General features: G+C 51.7%; 4 protein-coding genes across 4 annotated transcripts; 3 read left to right on the top strand and 1 right to left on the bottom strand.

Moving 5' to 3' along the window:
* Positions 1-2,769: 2,769 nt before the first annotated feature.
* On the top strand, positions 2,770-4,294 carry Z517_09269 (uncharacterized protein; the record flags this gene model as incomplete). Its single annotated transcript, XM_013425179.1, has 4 exons — positions 2,770-2,832; positions 2,960-3,209; positions 3,320-3,927; positions 3,980-4,294. The coding sequence occupies 4 exons, from the start codon at positions 2,770-2,772 to the stop codon at positions 4,292-4,294; spliced, it is 1,236 nt and encodes a 411-aa protein (XP_013280633.1).
* Positions 4,295-7,186: 2,892 nt separating this feature from the next.
* Positions 7,187-7,495, top strand: Z517_09268 (uncharacterized protein; the record flags this gene model as incomplete). The annotated part of the gene is made up of 1 exon (XM_013425178.1): positions 7,187-7,495. One exon carries the CDS (start codon positions 7,187-7,189, stop codon positions 7,493-7,495), a length of 309 nt encoding a protein of 102 aa, XP_013280632.1.
* Positions 7,496-17,067: 9,572 nt separating this feature from the next.
* Z517_09267 (uncharacterized protein) lies at positions 17,068-17,419 on the bottom strand (the record flags this gene model as incomplete). The annotated part of the gene is made up of 2 exons (XM_013425177.1): positions 17,068-17,278; positions 17,367-17,419. The coding sequence occupies 2 exons, from the start codon at positions 17,417-17,419 to the stop codon at positions 17,068-17,070; spliced, it is 264 nt and encodes an 87-aa protein (XP_013280631.1).
* Positions 17,420-18,046: 627 nt separating this feature from the next.
* Positions 18,047-19,231, top strand: Z517_09266 (uncharacterized protein; the record flags this gene model as incomplete). Its single annotated transcript, XM_013425176.1, has 3 exons — positions 18,047-18,343; positions 18,424-18,822; positions 18,884-19,231. 3 exons carry the CDS (start codon positions 18,047-18,049, stop codon positions 19,229-19,231), a joined length of 1,044 nt encoding a protein of 347 aa, XP_013280630.1.
* Between the last annotated feature and the right edge of the window lie 58 nt (positions 19,232-19,289).

Below are 19,289 nucleotides of genomic sequence, written 5' to 3'. Positions count from 1 at the left end.
TTGGTCTACATGAGCAAGAGAAGGGGCCGGGAAACAAGCGTCACGACAAAACGTTATGGTCTTCGCCTCATATCGCGAGACTGTTAGTGGACAGGCCGATTGACATTCCATGCGAGTATGGTGAGCATCTGGCAAAGGTACATCTTGTGTCTGGTAACACGCTGTTCAATACCAACGTGATGCCGCAGGACTGTCTAAACGAGGACAAGCCAGTCTGCCGCAACTATTGCAATGAGAACTATACGGCCATCCATTGTCCGACCGTGACAAGACGACCTGCCGCAACTGCGGTGACCAGGATCACCTCGCTCGAGACTGTCCTCGACCCCGAAAGATGGCTTGCAATACTGGCAGTAAGGAAGGTCATATGGCTCGTGTAAGTCCTTCGTCTCGTCTGTCAGTCGACCAGTCAGTCAGCCTTTCTGTCCTATCCTACTTCCGCTTTTTCATTTACATATGGTTCTGACATGGCTTCTCTCACAGAAGATAGAAAGCGACCGAGCCTGTCCGTCCTGTTCGTCCTGTCCGTCCTGTCCTCTCCCTCCGCGATCGAAATACACTGTCGTGTCCGTGTTCCATCCAGACCTGGCCAGGGGTTTGGCAGTGCAGCGGTACTGAAAAGGAGGATTGTCTATACATCGATCCGTTGGTTTACGACAGCAGGAGCAGGAGCAGGAAAACAGAAGCTCACGATCTTCACGGTCTTTTAATGTTACGATGCTCTTCGTATCTACAATCCTCTTCGTGTCCATGCCGCAATTGGTCCACAAGAGTAGGAGCAGGGAAACAAAAGTTCACGATCTTCGCGGCCTTCGCCTCAACGTTTCGACCCTTTTCGTTGTCCATTCCTCTCACCATCTGCATACCGTCATTGGTCTACAAGAGTAGGGGCAGGGAAACAAAGTCACGGTCACGGTCTTCACTTTGACATTGCGAGCCTCTTCGTGTCCATGCTGTGGCCGATCTACAAGAGAAGGGGTAGGGAGACAAATACAAAACGTCATGATCTTCACCTCATATCATGAGGATCTTCAAGAGCATGCTGATTGATGTTCCGTGTTCGATCTCTGCGAGTCTTGGGGGCATTCGGCCAAGGTACGTCTTATCTCTGGTATCACGATGTTTGATACTGATATGATGCCATAGGGCTGTCCACGCAAGGATAAGCCAGCCTGCCGCAAGATGCGCCTTAGGCATATCTGTGCAGCTGGTTGGATATCGATATTCCGATGGAGAATTGACCAGCACCGCTGCCCGAATTGACTCAATCATCAATGGCACAGCATGGTCGGCGTGATAGATGGTGGCGGCTGGCTATGGATTGTCCGACTCGTGAATTGCCCCATCCGCCAGAGATGCGAAGCACCTCGCCCATTGATATCCAACTCTGAGACTTCGTCAGTTGACCCCGAAGACCGTGGGCTTCTCACTACATACCCCTTCTGTCTTTGTGTCTTGGGATACTACATACTCTGCATACACTGTTAGCCGCCTGTCAACTTAAATTGAATATCTTCTGACATTTATTCCACTTCATGACTACAGACTCCGGTCTACTATCGAGCTTCACCCTTCGGACGCGACCATGATCCAGCAACCAACCCCCCAAGGCAACCTCAGGCACGAGAAGATACCATGCCGGGACTGTGGCGAGAGAGATCATATCTGGCTCGAGACTGTCCTCGATCCCGAAAAGATGACTTGCAATATTTGCAGCGAGGAAGATTACATGGCTCGTGCAAGTCTTTCGATGCTTGTCTGTCAGTCAGTCAATCAGTCAGTCTACCGTTCCACCCTACTTCGGCTTTATCCTTTACAGAACTTTCTAATACGGCTTCTCCAGTAAAGGACAGAAAGCGACCGAGTCCGTCCTGTCCGAGCCTGTCCGAGACTGTCCGAACCTGACCGAGCCTTGTCCTGACCGAGCCTGTCCGATCCTATCCGTCATGGTACCCCGCACAAGGCTGGCTTCTCCTCACGAGGCTGAACGCATAACATTATCTACCGTGTCGCCGTTGCAACCACCAGTGAGACTCTTCAGTACTACAATCTCATCAATTCGACCGCACAGCAATCCTGTCCGAGCCTGCACAGTCCAAACCTGCCCTCTCCGAGCCTGTCCTGTCCTGTCCTACTACGATCGAAGCGCGCTGTCTTGTCCTTGTTTCTGGTCAGACCTAGCCAGAGGACTGGTAGCACAGTGGTGCAGAGAAGGCTGATTGTCTATACGTCGAACTGTCGGTCTACGAGAGAAGAAGCAGGAGTAGAAGCAGGGAAACAAGAGTTCACGATCTTCACGATCATCGCCTTGACACTACGACCATTTTCGGGTCCATGCCTTTCGTTATCTGCATGGCGCAGTCGGTCTACAAGAGCAGGGATGGAATGAAAAGTCGCAGTCGCAGTCGCAGTCTTCATCTTGGGAAACAAGAGTTCACGATCTTCGCCTTAACTCTACGACCCTTGTCATGTCCATGCTTCTCCAATATATGCATGCCGCAGTCGCTCTACAAGAGCAGGAATTCAAAGTCACAGTCACGATCTTCACCTTAACATTGCGAGCCTCTTCGTGTCCATAGCTTGGTCGATCTACAAGAGCAGGGGGAGGGAAGCAAACCCACAGCCACGATCATGACCTTGACATGGCGAGGCTCTTCATGTTCATTATGTTGAAGCCCTCTCATTGCCAAACCTATTCACACACAGTACACCTTTCAAGACACCCAACGTGCGGTGCATCGAGCTGGTGGCAATGGCGAAGACTGGAAAATGAGCGACATTACTGGTCGAATCGACTATTCAATCTGCATTCACGACAAGCCGCAGCTTTTGGTAAAAGCCGGGTTCACCCCTCGATCCATCTCCTGCGCTGGAACGACCTGGACGAGGTATTCAATACCCTTCCCTTCACCTCTCTGAACTGCCTCCATCGAGTCATGCGCTGATATGACCCCCAAAGTATTTCAACCTAGGCGGTGGCACGGACGACTCTACAAAGCACAAGGTGGCGTTCCTGCATTCTGGCATTGGCGTGAACCTGATCATTCTCGAGCCGGAGCTATGCATGACGACCCCGCCGCACCACTGGCTCAGCACCGGCGTCAGGAGCCTCGACCACTGCGTTGAGGCGCTGTGCTCGCTCCAAGGCACAGAGACGTCCGACCGCAACGCAGAAGAGGGCTTGAACAAGTGGAAGGACTTCGGCGCCGGTCATTCACCGGCCCTTCCCACACCTACAGAGGCACTTTACCGAGTACACATCAGGCACCCAGTCTCGACGTTGGATATCCTGAGATGCTTGAGAGAATTTAAAGGGCAGAGAAAGAAGTCAAACACTTTATCAATGGCCCAAGCGGGAATGTCGAGGAGACTCGGCTTGAGGAGGGGTCATCTCATTCACGCACGCGATTTGAACGCAAGATGAGGACGCAGCAGGCGGCAAGACAACCAAAAGCATTGGAAACATTCGCCGGCTGTCCCTCATCGCGCATATTCCGCAGACCGCCTAGTCTTCCAGGCAGCTTATGCATCAGAACGCATGTCGATGTACACGAAAAGGAGAGTAATGACGAACTCGTCCGCGTCGACATCAAGATCAGCGCCGATGGAGGAGCTTCCGCAGGGCCCGATAAAGTACACGCTGTCATGAACCTACTCGGCCACTCCCTCCAGCCTTTTCTGGCAGTCCCCAGCCGGGCCCAAAGCACCCTGGCTCAGACACTCCAAGGAGCCTGTCATGGTGGGCAGGTCATCTGGGACGCGAAAACGGTTCAAGATTGCCACCAGTCCATGGTCAAGCTGGATGCAATCATCAATATGGGAGATGGGCGGGGACACGCACATGGTCCCGCTCGGCTACAAGTGCGATACGATGCTCGTGGTGATAGACAGATACCCGAAGCTGCTGAGGCACCCGAACGACAAGACGTGCGTAGCCCACGTGATGCTATGCATATGCAACATGCGCACGTTGCGGCAGTGGATTTTGGTCGAGCACATCCATTTCCACGGGCAACATGCCAAAGTTCGCCTGATCCGCGTCCAAAGATATCCGTCAGTCGGCCGTAAAGCATTTGAAGGGGGAATTTGGGCGAGCACGTCCATTTCTATGGGACAACATGGCGATGCTCGCCTGCTACAGGTCCAAAGATATCCGCTAGTCGGCCGCAAAGCACTTGAAAGGTGCATTGGGCCCGAAGGCATGATGTACAGCGACGAGCTGGTAGGACCGACACTGCCTGGATCATATTCTGAAGCAAGCAAGCAAGCAAGAAAGCAAGCAAAACCCTCCTGAGCCATCACCGCGGTCGTCATCTTCACGCATTGCTGCCTACACAGGTGATATGGTCAGTTATATTCGCGTGTCCCCAGGCTGATGGCGGTTCAGGACGGTTGCTTAAGGCCACTCATGGCTACTCATGGTTACTTCTACTTTTATATTCGCCTTGAATTGTCAGGAACGGCCTATAGAGATAGGCAGAGGGCAGCGATAGGTAACAGGTAGGTATAGGTATTCCTTAATAGTATATCTTAACTAAGACCTAAAGTATAAGGGAAGCTCCTTCCCTTAGGTGGTGAGCATGTGGTACTTGAATAATAAGGGGTTATTACGTGTGAGTGATACTTAGCGGTTCGTGACATAAATGCTCCCCCTCGTCCTGTCCTTCTTCTTTCTCTTACATCTTACCTTCCTTGGTAACAAAGCATACAAAACTCAAGTCAGTTCGCTTCTTTGGCACGATTCCTGTCCATCCAACCCTTTCAAGCCTCTGATCATCGTCACCATCAGTATGCCGAAAGCATTTGAACCAGGGCAATGTTACCTTCCTACGCGCGAAGGCATGGAGTGGTTCGTCATCAATTCGGTTCAATCCAGCCAAATTTCGGTCCCGACCTTGTGCAAGATATTGAGCGAAGAGTTTCCTCCTCCGTACATTCCAAGACTTTTTGTTCGTGGACCCCCATCACCTCCGAACTGATATTTACTTACCAACTCATAGATTGAGCGAGGCATGCGATATCTGTACGAAGCGCCCAAGGAACTGAGTCCCGTAAGTACAGCATGCCTCTTCTCCAACCATCTACACTACTAAGCTGGCTTAGGAGAGACTCGAGGAAGCCTGCGTGCATAGGTTCTGAAGCAACGATGAGATGAGAACAAAGAAAGCGAAGCGACTCGGCAAAGTCATGGCGAGGCAAAGAGAGTTGGGTGCAAGGAGAGGATGAGATTGCAAAAGGCGCACCTAAGATCCTATTCATAATTCCACAATTCATCTCAGGGCCATTGGAGGCTGAAACCCTAAGGGTTTACGCCTCACAGTCTATTTTATGCTCTATGTGGAATTTTCCCTTCTTCGTGGCGCTTTTTGTACGTTTTACCTTTGTGCATTTTTAAAAGTTGCTGTCAAAAAACCGTCATCCGGAGAAAAGTTCCAAGTCATTCGGAAGGGTGCGTCGACACCCGGCCATTAAGTCCCCAACCAGAGCATCGAATCCCGTACCACACCGCGGCAGCTCCCTTACTACAGGCGTTGTAGCCTCCCTACTACAAGCGTTAAAGCTCCTCCTGCACGATCATGACCCGATCGATGCAAAGGAAACGGCTAATGCAGAGGATGTGAGCAATGGAGAGAGATGACTGAGCGTTCTGCGTATTTTTCTATTTCATGCATATTTTTCTCGTATGTTGACGGAGCGAAGAAACGCTAGATTACACGCATATTTTTCTTGGGTGTAGTGGCGCGCCTACTACTGGTGGACCAGACGACTTTGACCTATACGTCCGCCACGATTTAACTATAAACCTCGGCTTACTCGGCCGCTCTGGTCAAAGTCTCTTGCATGTGGCTTTTCGTTTTGTTTATTTTGCAGATTCTTCTCACATCTTTCTCTTTTCACCCTTCATGCCCCTCGACGTCTTGGACATTCCTCTTCCGCATTCAATGATTTTCTGTTTTTTGACACGTTTTGCATGTTTCCCCCCTCGCCGAGAGTCCAATTTCATCTTCTTCCGTCTTGATTCATGTTGCCTCCGCTGCTTATATCCTCTATATTAGCCTTTCCCTCTGGATTGCTTGTTTCTGGATTGCTTATTACCTACATGCGCCCCTTCACCAATACCTTGGGCGCATACATACTCATATCCTGCTCGTCTCTCTTGTTCGTCTCCACAGTGCCATATTCCAAGTCGAACCGTCTTCGGTCTGTCCTCCTGTTTTCCACCTACACCCTCTGTCCGCAGTCGCAGTCACAGGATATCTCTGACATGGCTTCCTCACAGGCGAACGAGCGATTCTGTCCCATCATACTACGATATCCTACTACGATCGACATCGAAATCGAAGCGTCTCGTCTTCTTCCACTTAGACCTGAGCGACAATCAGTGGTTTCCGAGAGCCTGCTTGTTGATATCGCGGTCGATCAGTCCGCAAGAGCAGGAGTAGGCAGACAGCAAGACTGCTGGGGGATAGCTGGTGCTGAAAACGCTGGTTGTCGATACTACAGGCGGTGTACAAGAGCAGTGACAAGGGAACCAGACTCACGGTCTTCACGACCTTTGACTCTCTCTATGGCAATCTTCGTGTCCATCATGCGCGGATTCATGCTCCACCCTCTCTACATTCTCTGTCTGTCCGTCTTTCTACACCCTCGCTCCGCTTTAGCTTTCGCTTTCGCAGATTTCTAACATGGTTTCTCTCACAGAAAAGTGGCTTCTCTCACATCAGAGCGAATCCACTGACACTATCATGTCCTGCCAGGATCGAAGCGAAGCGCATTGTCTTCTTCAATCAGACCTGGCCAGGAGATTCAATCGGTAGTGCCATGGTACCACAAAGGCGGATTCTGACAGTCGATATCGCAATTGGCCAGTCTGCAAGAGTAGGAGCAGGGAAGCAACCAGACTACCTGGTGACAGGTGGTACTGAAACGGCACGGCGGTATCAATACCACGGCCAGTCAGTCGATCCGTCTACAAGAGTAGGGGCAAGGAAACAGGCTTCACGGTCTTCACGACCTTTACCTCGCCGTGTCGAGTCAAACCGTCAGGATCCGCGGAAGTTCCTCGCTTTACCACACTCTTCGTATCTATCATGGGCCGATTGATGCTCCATGCTCTACATTCCCGGTCCGTCTGTCTGTCTATACCCTCCCTCCGATTTCAATTTCGCTTTCGCAGACCTCTAACATGGCTTCTCTTACAGAAACGTGGAATCTCTCGCAGAGCAGCGAAGCGATTGACTCAATCCCCTCAGCCAAGATTGATACGAAACCCGTCGTCCCCTTCAATCCAGACCTTCCCGGTGAATTGGTAGTTCAGTGTTGTGTCCACGATGCTCTGCGCCTCGTCCGTCACGTCGGCGTAGATCGCGATCACCGTCCCCTAATGGCCCTCGGCCTCGATTATCTCGACCGTGCGCTGCGTCATTACGATGTCCCGGTCCACGCAGACGACCTTGAACCCGTTGTCCGCGAGGAATGGTACCGAAAAGGCTGATTCTGATTTTCAATATTGCGGCTGATCGGTCGGTGTACAAGAGTCGGAGCAAGAGCAAGGGTTGGGAAACAAAGCTACTGTCACAATCTTCACATCATATTGCGATGAGATTCGTGTGCTTATCGGCTCGCGTTTGACGTTCCTGGTCCGTCTATCTGTCTACCGTTACACCCCGCTTCACTTCTACTTTTGCAGATCCTTCTAACGTGGCTTCTCTCACAGTAAAGCGAACCGCCTCACACTGGCCTGCCCTGTCACGATCGAAGCAAAGCGCGTCCTCTTCTTCAGTCCGGACCTCGCCGGGGGATTACCAGTATTGCTGTACCGAACAGGCTGGTTCTGGATGTCGATATCGTGGCTGATCGGTCAGTCTACAAGACTCAGAGCAAGAGCAAGTGTCAGGAAACAAAGCCACAATTACGATCATCACATTATACTGCGATGATATTCGTGTGTTTACCGGCTCACATTCGATGTTCTACATCCGCCCGTCTGTATACCTTTCCACACCCCTCTACTTTCACTTTTTCAGATGCTTCTAACACACCTTCTCTCACAGAAAGCGAAGTGAATAACGGCGTCCCATCCTGTCCTGCCATGATCGAAGCGAAGTTCTTCGTCTTCCTCAACCCAGACCTGGCCAGGGGATTGGTAAAACAATGGTACCGAGGAGGCTGATTCTGATTGTCAAGTCTGCGACTGAGCGGCCCGTCTACCTGTTTGTCTACCTTTTCACCTCGCTCTCTTTTCACCTCGCTCTCTTTCCACCTTGCTCTCCTTTCACTTTGCTCTCCTTTCACCTTGCTCTCCTTTCACCTTGCTCTCCTTTCACCTTGCTCTCTTCTCACCTTACTCTCCTTTCACCGTTGTAGATACTTCCAGCGTGGCTTCTCTGACAGAAAGTTCTCTCACAGAAGGCGAAACGAATGACGTCGTCCCATCCTATCTATCCTACCACAATCGAATACGAAGCGTATTGTCTCGCACCGACTCAGGTCTGGGAATTGGTAGCGCGGTAGAGACGAAAAGACTGGGATGTCGGCGCCAGTCAGCCTACAGGATTAAGAGAAAGGCAAGGGAACAAAGTCACAATCTTCATGTCAGAACTACGAGGCTCTCTGTTGTTGTTCGTCGACCTATGGCCGGAGAAATCTTCCAGCGGGCACATCTTCACGTACACCTCCCAAGACGATTTCTGCAGGCGATTTTGATTCCATACCGATTTCACGTTCCATATCGCAGATTCCATGTCTTTCCGCCGGTATGTCTATCCATCTGCCTTTCCAACCTCCTTTGCTTTTATATTCGCGGGCACTGCTAACACGGCTTTCTCTCACAGAAAAGCTAACCGGCTGACGTATCCCGTCCTATCCTGTCCCGCCACGATCGAAGGGCGAAGCATACCGTCTTACACCCCACTCGGACCTGAGAATTGGCAGTGCGGTAGCGACAAAAAGACTGATGTCGCGATCGGTCAGTCTGCAAGAGCAAGAGAAGGGTAGGGAAGCAAAGTACAATCTTCATGTCACAACTGCGCGTCTCTCTGTGTCAATATTGTCGCGGCCAGTCAGTCTGCAAGAGTAAGAGAAGGAAGGGAAACAAAGCCACAAACTCCATGTCACAGCTGTGAGCCTCTCTGTCCATACCGATGGCCTGTTTTATTTCCCATATTCCATGTCCGTCCGCGGCGTGTTTATCTGCCTGCCTCTCTACACCCCTCTGCTTTCTCTCTCGAAGGCATTTCTAACGTGGCTTCCCTGACAGAGTGTTCTCTCATAGACAATTTACGCGACTGACCGTCATCCCTCGCCTGCCACGATCGAAATGCGTTGTCTTCTTCCAGCCACTCGGTCCTGGGAATTGACAGTGTAGTGGTATCGAAAGACTGATTGATTGTCGACGTCGCGGACATCAGTCTACGGGAGCAGAGCCGGAGCAGGAGAAGGTAAGCAAACATTCATGATCTTCGTGTCCCAATTGCGAGGCTCTCTGTGTCGATATCGATGGCGCGTTTCATGTTCATATCCCACATTTCATGTCCGTCCCGCCGTCTGTCCATCCATCTACCATTGTCACCGTCTCTACTTCCATATTCGCAGCTATTCTAATGTGGCTTCTCCGACAGAAAGCGAAGAAATTGACCCGGTCCCGTCCAGTCCTGTCCGATCGAGGCACATTGCCTACTTTCCTGGACGAAGCCCATGCAATGGGTGGTTATCCTGGCAAAGTTGTCCTTGATGGTGGGCGTTTTGTCTTTCCTGTTTAACGAGAAAGCGCGGAGTTGGATAGTCCAGAAGACAGAACGGCCTTGGATTCTGGACGAAGCCCATGCAATGGATGGTTGTCCTGGTGGTGTTGTCCTTGGTGGTGGGCGTTCTGTCTTTCCTGTTCAACGAGACAGTGCAGACTTGGATGGTCCAGAAGACAGAACAGCCTCGGAGGGACCAGAATCCTTTTGTCTTTCCTGTTTAACGAGAAAGTGCGGACTTAGATAGGCCAGACGACAGAACGGCCTCGGACGAGCCAGAATCCTCCTGGGGAGAGACCCTCCCCAGCCCATGCACCCTCTGGGCAGTGGGCATGAGCGGTGGTACCAAAAGAATGATCGACTGTCAATGTCGCGGTCCGTCAGTCACAAGAGCAGCAGGAGGAGCAGGAGCAGGAGAAGCCAAACAAAAATTCACGATCTTCATACCACAATTGCGAGGCTGTCCGCATTCATACCGATTTCATGTTCCTTCTTCCACGTCTATCTGTCTGTCTGCTTATCTGTCTATCTACCTCTCCACCTCTACTCTTCGTTAGCAGATACAGCTAACATCGCTTTCTGCAGAAAGCCAAATGAACGACCCTGTCCTGCTACTACGATCGAAGCACATTATCTTTCTTCCGCCCTGATCTGTCCGGTGATTATGGGTGTGGACATTACCGAAGACGATGATCGATGCTACGATTGCTCGAATCCAACACAAGAGATGGAGCAAGAGTAGGGAAACAACTCGAGTGGCCCTCATCCTCAAGACTGCTGTTCTCTTCGTGGACATGCCGATTCTGTTCTATATTCTGCGTTCGATGTCGGTCTGTCGGTCTGTCGGTCTGTCGGTCTGTCGGTCTGTCTCTCTTTCCTCCATCCTTCCGCTCTCATTTTCACAGGTTCCTAACAATACTTCTCTCACAGAAAGCGAAGCGACTAACTCTGTCCTCCCCTGCCACGATCGAAGCGTGTTCCGCTCGGGCCTAGCCAGGGATTGGTGATGCCAAAAGGCTGATTTTAACATCCATACCATGGTCGGTCGGTCTACAAGAGAAGGAGTAGGAGCAGGCGCAGAGAAACAAATGCACATAACCTTTGTCTTTCTTCACACCACGAGAACCTTAATGGGTACACCGATTCATACTCCACGTTCCATGTCTATCTGTCTCTCCATCTACCTTTCAACCTTCTGTCCTCTCCCTTTGCAGATTTCTCTGAAATGGCCTCTCCCACCGAAAACCGAAGCGACCGAGCTTGCCCTTCCCTACTCTACCACGACCGAAGCGTGCCCCCCAAGACCTACCCAGGCATTGATGATGCCAAAAGGCCGATCTTTAAGTCAATACCGCGTTGGGTCGGTCGGTCTCCAAGAGAAGGAGTAGGAACAGGAGAAGGGATATAAAGGCGTATGATCTTCACCTTTCCTCCCACTACGAGAGTCTTCAGGAATACGCCGATTGATACTCCACGTTATATATCGGTCTGTCTGCCTGTCGACATTTCTCCCATTCTTCCACTCCTTTCGCGGATATCTCTAACACGGCCTCTCTCACAGAAAAGCGAAGCCACTGAGCTTGTCCTCTGCTGTCCTGCTACAATCGAAGCGGCCCGGACTGTCTGTTCCACGTACTATCCGGACCTGGAGATTTGGAATGGTACTGCCAAAAGGATGGTCATCGAATCTGCGTTCGGTTGGCGAGACACATTCCATCGCGAGCTACGACACATTCCATGGCGACCCATGGTACATTCCGTGGCGAGATACATTCAACGACGAGACACATTCCACCACGACCTTCAACCTATCGCGACGCGTTACACATTCCATCGTCAGACACATTCCATCGCGGGATACATCCCATCGAGACCCGTTATACATTCCATTACTACCTACATTCCATCGCGATCTATGGTACATTCCATCCCGAGCCACGATACATTCTATCGCGAGCTATAACACATTCCATCGCGACCCATGATATATTCCATCGCGAGATGTGTCAACCCACTGCTCTCGCCCCAGATCTGGCCCCTGCTCGAACACAACGAACTCGAATGTCGTCCCGCTGAACAGTGTCCCATCATAGTCGGTGCCATTATTCGAGACCTCATTGACTCGGTGGCCTCGACTTTTGCGCTGCACGTCGGTTTAGTAGCGGCAAGAAATCGCTTTCCCGGATGCTCCTCCGTCTCGCAGGACTATTCCGGGAGCTGCGAAGCGAAGAGCCGAGACACGGCAGCCTTCGCATTGTCTTCAGGCTTTCCAATCCTTATATATTCGAGGACGCCTACCGTCTATGAAAGCCTTTCTTTCCATCCACACAACCTATCTGCAGGGTATCACCACTTGACGATGACTTTACAGACGTCGTCGAGAAGAACATCGACACAATGGAATGATTTAGCGTTATTTCTGGTCATCCTCATGACGATGTCAACGCATCAACTCAAAGAGCATGCCAAAGCGACCAAGGGAATAGGCACTGTCGATTTGGGAGCGGCCTCCGTTGATCACAGCAAGCGGAAGGCAGGCTCTGTGCCCGACTGACTATCTCCCACCCCATCGCCTTTACTGCCCTGGTCCATGCTAGACGTAACCTGTACAACGACGCGGAAACGATGGCAGCAGCCTCTGACGATTCGCGAGCCGCTTTGTGTACCCAAGACGATTGGTGTCTCTCAACCTGCAGCACCAGCTCAAGGCAAATGCGGTGGTCAGATGTATCCTCATCTAAGGCCATCCATTCCAACAAGAGTGCCGCTTTCAGCTTTTCTACTGCCGATACAGGGGTCGCTTCATTTTCCACGTCTTCGATACGTGAGACAACCCCCTCCATCGTCGGCTGTGGCTGCTCTCTTGATCCGACGACAATCCGACGACAACATGGCTTCAGCTATCCCAAGAAGATTGAGACGACCGAAAGAGTTCTCTGAAGAAACTTCGTCGTGCCGGTTGATCACGAGCAGCAGCCTTGTCCCGCGCTCTGGGCATTGACGCAGCCGTCTTTCTATTCATGCACGTCGCCGTCTTCGCCACCACACCAAAGCAGCAGGCTGGCAATGTTACATTCAAGCTCAGAACCAATACAGAGTCCCCCTCAGATCTTACCCGCCAACGGGCTCGCTGAGGACGTCGCACACCGCTTGGGGGATTCTGTCCATTGATGCGGGGCATGAACCGGCCAGCTACCGAATAGCAATCCCATTGCTCCGTGTTTTGGCGGCATGCGGCGAATGCGGTCGAGGACACTTTTGATATGTCGGGTTGGTAATACGGTCGACCGTCTTCCCAGCCTTGCCGCACTCTGCCAAAAGGTATTGTTCTCAGCTGCAAAAGTTGCGCTTCGATTCTCACAAGGCCATCTCGACGATCAGCACGTTGGCAGAGACCTTCTTGATGAACGCCTCGACCTTTGGGCATTGGCGGGATGGAGCTGATTGACATTCTGGGTCATGGGAAGTTATGGATTGGGCCACTTTGGGGATTGAGGGTGGACGTATGGTTGCTTTTGGCAATTGAAAGGACAGTGCCCTGGTGCCGACGGCGATGCTGGACTAGGGATCATTTGCTGGACCTCGACTCAACCACGAGTCCTTCAAGTCCTGTCTAGCAGAAACAGGGAGGCTTTTCCAAACGCCAGAGCAGGCCGATCGGTGTACCCTCGACAGACGCAAGCACATTCCGCGGCCAAGCATCCGTTTCAGTCCATCAGCCACAACGCCTCCTTGGATTCGAGACTCGAAGCGATCATCGGGCCTTCGACCTCGAACCGTGAGACATCACAAGTGGCGGTGACAACGCCAATGGCTCCGCAAACGTTGGTGGGAGGGCGCCTTGGATATCCTTTCGAGTCTGGCCAGCCTTTACATTCACCGATACGCCTCAGCAGAGTCGGAACCTGGATATCACTGCGCTGGCGCCTCTCGCGCCTCGCGAAGCTGGCTACAGACATTGACCGACGTCGCCCCCGCGGCAGAATTCCAAATGCGCATGTCCTTTCCGCTCTCCGGGATATGCGCGCAGTTAGGCTTCTTCTGTGGCTGCCGGAAGGACATCATCACGCTCTCGAACACCATCCTCGTTTGGGAGAGTGACCAATACCTGTTGCGACCCATCGGAAGCTGTTTGTCCAAGACTATCGAAGATTGGAGCCATGTGAAGACTATTCCACTTGGAGATGCTACAAGGAACCCGAGATGATACCACCTTCCCCGATCGTTGTTGGATTTTCGTCCACATCCAGAGTTGCAGGGTCGATTTCGCCTTTTGCTGTCCTATATCGTTGATCGTGGATTCTTCATTCGGTGACACGCTACTTACCGAAGCCCCCGCCGGGACTGAGACGGACACGAAAGCGCGGGCAAGGTCATTGTTGAATTCTCATTGCCAAACCTTGGTGTTGCTGGATGAGATGGCGCAGACTCGTTCGATGCAGTTCATACGCAAGCGTCGTGCCGCGGCCCGTGTGCTTGACGAGGATAACCTCCTGCGTGTCCAGGAGCTGCCCTGTCTCGACTCGCCCGCATTTTCCGTGGGCTATCATCAACCGTCACGTCCAAGTTGCCGGGTCTGGCTTCAATGTGGCCCACGATCCCGTCGTACCGATTGGACGTCGTCGGTGTTCTTGACTCAGACGACAATGTTGGTGGTCTTGTCAAAGAAGAAGCCTGTGTGAGTTAAACAGTTTGCAAGCTGGGATCTTGATATTCGAGCAGCAGCAGCAGGTGTCGGAGGACGACCTCATTCATCGATCCAGTGGTTCTGTCGATTGTACCGGTACGTCCCAAGTCAAACAACGGCTGGACCGCCATAGGGTCCCTCCCGTGGAGATTTGAGGTTACTTGGGCGCGGGAAGAAAGATTTTACATACGACCTGAGGAGGCTGGAGGTTCAACTGGTTGGTGGCAAGACGAGGCAGACCACGACGATTTGTTCCACTGACGCGTCAGAAGGTCTTGTCTGGTTGTGTCCGCAGACGTTGGCCCATCGCACCGTCAAAGGTTGTGCTAGGAAGCCAGGGGACTTGCTCGGTATGTTCATATCCCTTCTTCATCTTCCCCCTTGATCTTCCCCCCTTCATCTTCCCTCGTCCATGTCCATGGCCTTTCTTCATCTCCCTAATTCATGTTCATGTTCCTTTTGCATGTCGCCATTCCCTTTTGCATGTTATATTTTGCATATTCTTCCATCTTCCTCCATGTTCCGTCGCCTTCAAGGCGGCTTTGCAACCTACTGCTTCTTCCACCTTGCTCTCCTCTCATGTTGCTCCTCTCATATTGCCATCATGTTCATGTTTATATTCCTTTTTATATGGCTGCCTTTTTCATATTCCTCCATGTTTTCCCACATTCGTCCTCCTCATGTCGCCTTTTCTCCTCTGGCAAGATAGGTGAGACTGTGGTGAATGCTGTCGAACAGCAAGTTACTTACACCCGAGTCTGAAACAGTGGCGGAACACCAACAAAATCCCTGCTCACTTGACCTGCTCAATCTGGCCATTGATACGACCATCGGAATCCCCATGCGGACCGGAATACCCAACCTTTTGACGGTCGTTGCACGGTGTATATACACCTCTCGCGAATCCTCTCGAATCGTTTTCAAGGCGGCTTTGCAGCCTGTTACTTGTCGTCTGTTGCTTCGTCCATGCCGCTTCTTCCAAGTTCATGCTCGTGTTCCTTTTCTACGCTGCCTTTCGCATGTTCCCTTTACATATTCCCCCATGTTCGTTCGTCTTCGAGGCAGCTTTTGCATCGTCTTCCTTTCTGTTACTTCTTTCATACTGCCTTCCTTTATGATCTTGTCAACGTTCCTCTTGCCCATTCCCCTCTATTCGTTCGTCTTCGAGGCGGGCTTTATACCATCTTCTTCTACATTCTTCTCTCATGTTACTTCTTTCGTGCTGCCTCCTTCATATCACCTGTTCCTTGTTACCTTCTGTTTATTCCTCCATTTTATTCCTCCATTTTATTCCTTTTCGAGGCGGTCTGTGCCTGTCCCTCTTGCGTCAGGTTGTGTGCACCACTAGCACCGGGTACGCCTGTCGCCACCGATGCACCTTGTGATCCTCTCTGCGGAATCGTCAACTACTACTTCCACCCGCCAACCCTTCACTTGACTTACACTCTCTGCCCCTCTCAAAAGTACCATTTCATTCTCTGTCAAGTCGTCAACTACCACTTCTCCGTGTCAACCTTTTACTTTGAGTTTCACTTTCCACATTTCAATTCCAACCCGAGGACGATTCACCTGAATATTGCTTTTTGCACGCTCCATGTGGAATCTTTCTCCGTCTTCCTCCTTCTTGAGGGTCCCTTTTGCATGTTCCTTCTTCTATCTTGCCTTTTATATGTTGGGCTTCCAGGCGGCTTCTTCTTCCAGATGGCCGTTTCATGTCCTTCTTCCTTGTTGCCTTTTGATTGTTGCGCTCTATATGTCCCACTTGCCTGTTTCCTCTTTTTGCTCCTTCTGTACGTTCGTCTTTCAATTCGTGTTACTTTTCGCATGTTCCATCTGGAATATTCTTCTTTCATATTTCCCCTTCAAATAGCGCTTTGCATGTTACCCTTTGCCTCTTCCTCTTGAATGTTCATCCTATATATTCCTTGTTCAATTGCATGTTCTCCTTTCGATTGGATGCCCACTGAAGACTTCGTGGGGTCCCCGAGCGATATCGGGGCGGATTCGCAAGCAAAGCTGATTGTGACATTGGCATCGAGGTCGGCATCCGAGACAAACAGACATACTCACACCCTCTCGCGGCGTCCTGGAAGGCATACGCCTCAGTTGTTCCACCGGGGGCCAATCGGCCTATAGCAACGCCAACGGCCTTAAGGGTTTGTCTCCAGAGGACACTCTAGTGCCACCTGAGTCTGTTTACAGAACTTTCATGGTGGCGAGAATCCGTTTCAACCCAGCCTGGGCAGCACGCGTCGAAATCAAATGCAGGCATTCCGGGGATTGATGAGGGAGTCAGTGGAGCAAGAAATGATGGAACATGTTCTTATGGGTAATAAATGATTTCTCATGGCCCGATATCCCACTAGCCCATGGCCCATGGCCTGTCGATTGGATGCCCTACCGATTACAAGCCCTTTCGATTGCGTGTCCCGCTTGTATGTTCCTCTTCAGAGTGGGCTTTACATATTCTTCCCTGCCGTGGCAGGCGCTCGTTCCATGTGAGTCCTTCATACTCCCTACGTATTTACTTTTTGGTCTTATACGTTGCATACGGGGAACGCCCCTGTTCTATCTCCCTTTGGCCTCTTCTTCATGGTGCCTCCCTCTTGCAGGTTACCTACTGAACGTCTTGTTGATTCATCTCTCCTCACCCTCATCGGCATCTCCAGCGTCTTCTTCTGCATCAACGTCTTCTTCTGCACCAGCGTCTTCTGCACCAGCGTCTTCTGCACCAGCGTCTTCTGCACCAGCGTCTTCTGCATCAGTGTCTTCTGCCGCGCCGGTGCCTCCTGCCGTATCGATGTCGTCCTTGTCGTTCTTGTCATCTTTCTCTAAGGGCTGAAAAGACCTTTTCCGGTTTTAAATCCTTTCCGACTGGGGCTGTAGAGCCACTAACGGTGGGGGAGAATGATCTAAATCCAGCAGGTCAGCCGTACAGGCCCCTCTCCATGTCGCCTTCTATATTGCGTTTCACATATTCTTCTCGCATGATCCTGTTGGATGTTCTTCTGGCACATCTCCTTGAGCGTTCTACTTGAATGTTTCTCGTCAGTATTGTGCTTTTGGATGTTCCTACTTCGTTATTCCTTCTTCACCTTCTATATGCAGATTTCCCTTCAAAGCCTCTGGAGATCATCTGCAAGGCGACGTTCACCGTCAAGCAGTGTCCATCTTCAAGGCGTTATTCTTCCTCACGGCGCTATTCTTCTGCCACGCGGCGTTCATCTTCAAGGCGGTGTTCACCTTGTGACGTGGCTGCCGAGGACCAGACCAGACCAGGTGAGAGGAGCGGAACTTGAAGATGTGGTGAGGATCAGGTGAGAGAAGAGGAAACTCGAAAATGTGGTGAGCGACCGTGTCAGGATGATCAAGAGGACCATGTCCGAAACCTGCCGTACGTGCCCCAGCTCACATTCCAAAGGCTGTTCCTACATGAGCAATGGCACTTACTAGTACCCTGGCAGGTTGAGATCGACGCCGAGTGTCTTGCTCCCGGACGACGGAATTCAAGCGGGCTACAAGCTCCTATCGTGCAACGTCAGTCGACTCTCCGAGAGTGACAAACACAGGCATCTGGCACGAGTTTAATCAAGGGGTTTCTTCTCCTGTCAACCACATGGGTGACTCAGAAGTCAAGGCGGCGGACACCTTCAAGATGGTGGTTACCGTCCAGGCGGCCTTCATCTTTGAGGCGATCTTCATCCTTACGGCACTGGTCATCTTCAAGGCCATATTCACCTTCAAAGAGGTGTTCACCTTCAAGGGGGCGATTACCTTCAATGTAGCGTTCACCATCAAGGCGGTCTTCATCTTCAGGGCCATATTCCTCTATACTGCGCTTTTTACAGGCTGCTCTTGTATGTTCTTCTTCCACGTGGCCTTCACATGTTCTGCTTGCATATTCTTCTTCATGGTCCATATGTATATTCCCTTTTCTTATTGCTTGGTCCCTGCTGTTGCACTAGACCTTGGAGACTGACGCGAAGACAACAGTGCGAACAGATCTTGCAAACTACGCGCGATACTACGAATGTTTCTCGGCTCTTACTCGACGACAACGACTTGTTTGCCCCCGTCTGGCCTGGTGAGGGAATCTACGTCGCCATTCTCTGCTTCGCTCGTTTTGTTTTGCCGTCATGGAAAGCTTTATGCGCGACGATGAACACGCTGTTCAACCTCATCCCGGCAGCGACGACCAACGACAACGTGACCGACGCCAGAATCAGAGGCATGTTCATGGACTCGGTGACGTATGGCCCCAGCATCAGCGGCATGTACCCGTTCATGCTCTCACCATACTCGAGTCCATGGCCACGGTTACGCCTGACGGCGTGGCGGCTACAAGGTCCTGACCGAGCACGGGCCGGAGGACAACGACGAGACCGTGACCAGGTTCGTGAGAACACCGCGGTCGGGACGAGGAGACATTGCAGCTCGAGCATACGGAGTCGAGCCAACCCTGGTCCTTGGACCGCGCGCCAGAAGCAGCCACCCGGTCCACCTGCCCCAGACCTCGTTGCCGGGCTTGACGCTGGTCGTGTGCGTGGTCGTGGACATCGGCTCGATGCACACTCCAACTCCATGGAGAGTACATGTCGTGTGCGTACCTGACGTCGATGCTGTTGGCCCCCTGATGATGTTGCTCGACACCACCGGCTCGATCGTCCACAGACTCGCCACGATGTCGGGGCACTCCCACCTGACCAACGGCATGAACTTGAGGTCGTACCTCTTCCACGGCCGGGCTGAAGCCCATAGCCCTCCTGACCGTGCCCACGATCATGACCATGAACGAGTCTAGCGACGGGGGACCCCGCTCCGCCTGAACATTATCGACAGCACCTCCGACATCGTCAGCG

This window comes from Fonsecaea pedrosoi (assembly GCF_000835455.1).
Source record: "Fonsecaea pedrosoi CBS 271.37 unplaced genomic scaffold supercont1.6, whole genome shotgun sequence".
NCBI lineage: Eukaryota > Fungi > Ascomycota > Eurotiomycetes > Chaetothyriales > Herpotrichiellaceae > Fonsecaea > Fonsecaea pedrosoi.
The sequence above is the reverse complement of the archived record's forward strand: the minus strand, read 5'-3'. Positions and strand labels throughout refer to the sequence as shown.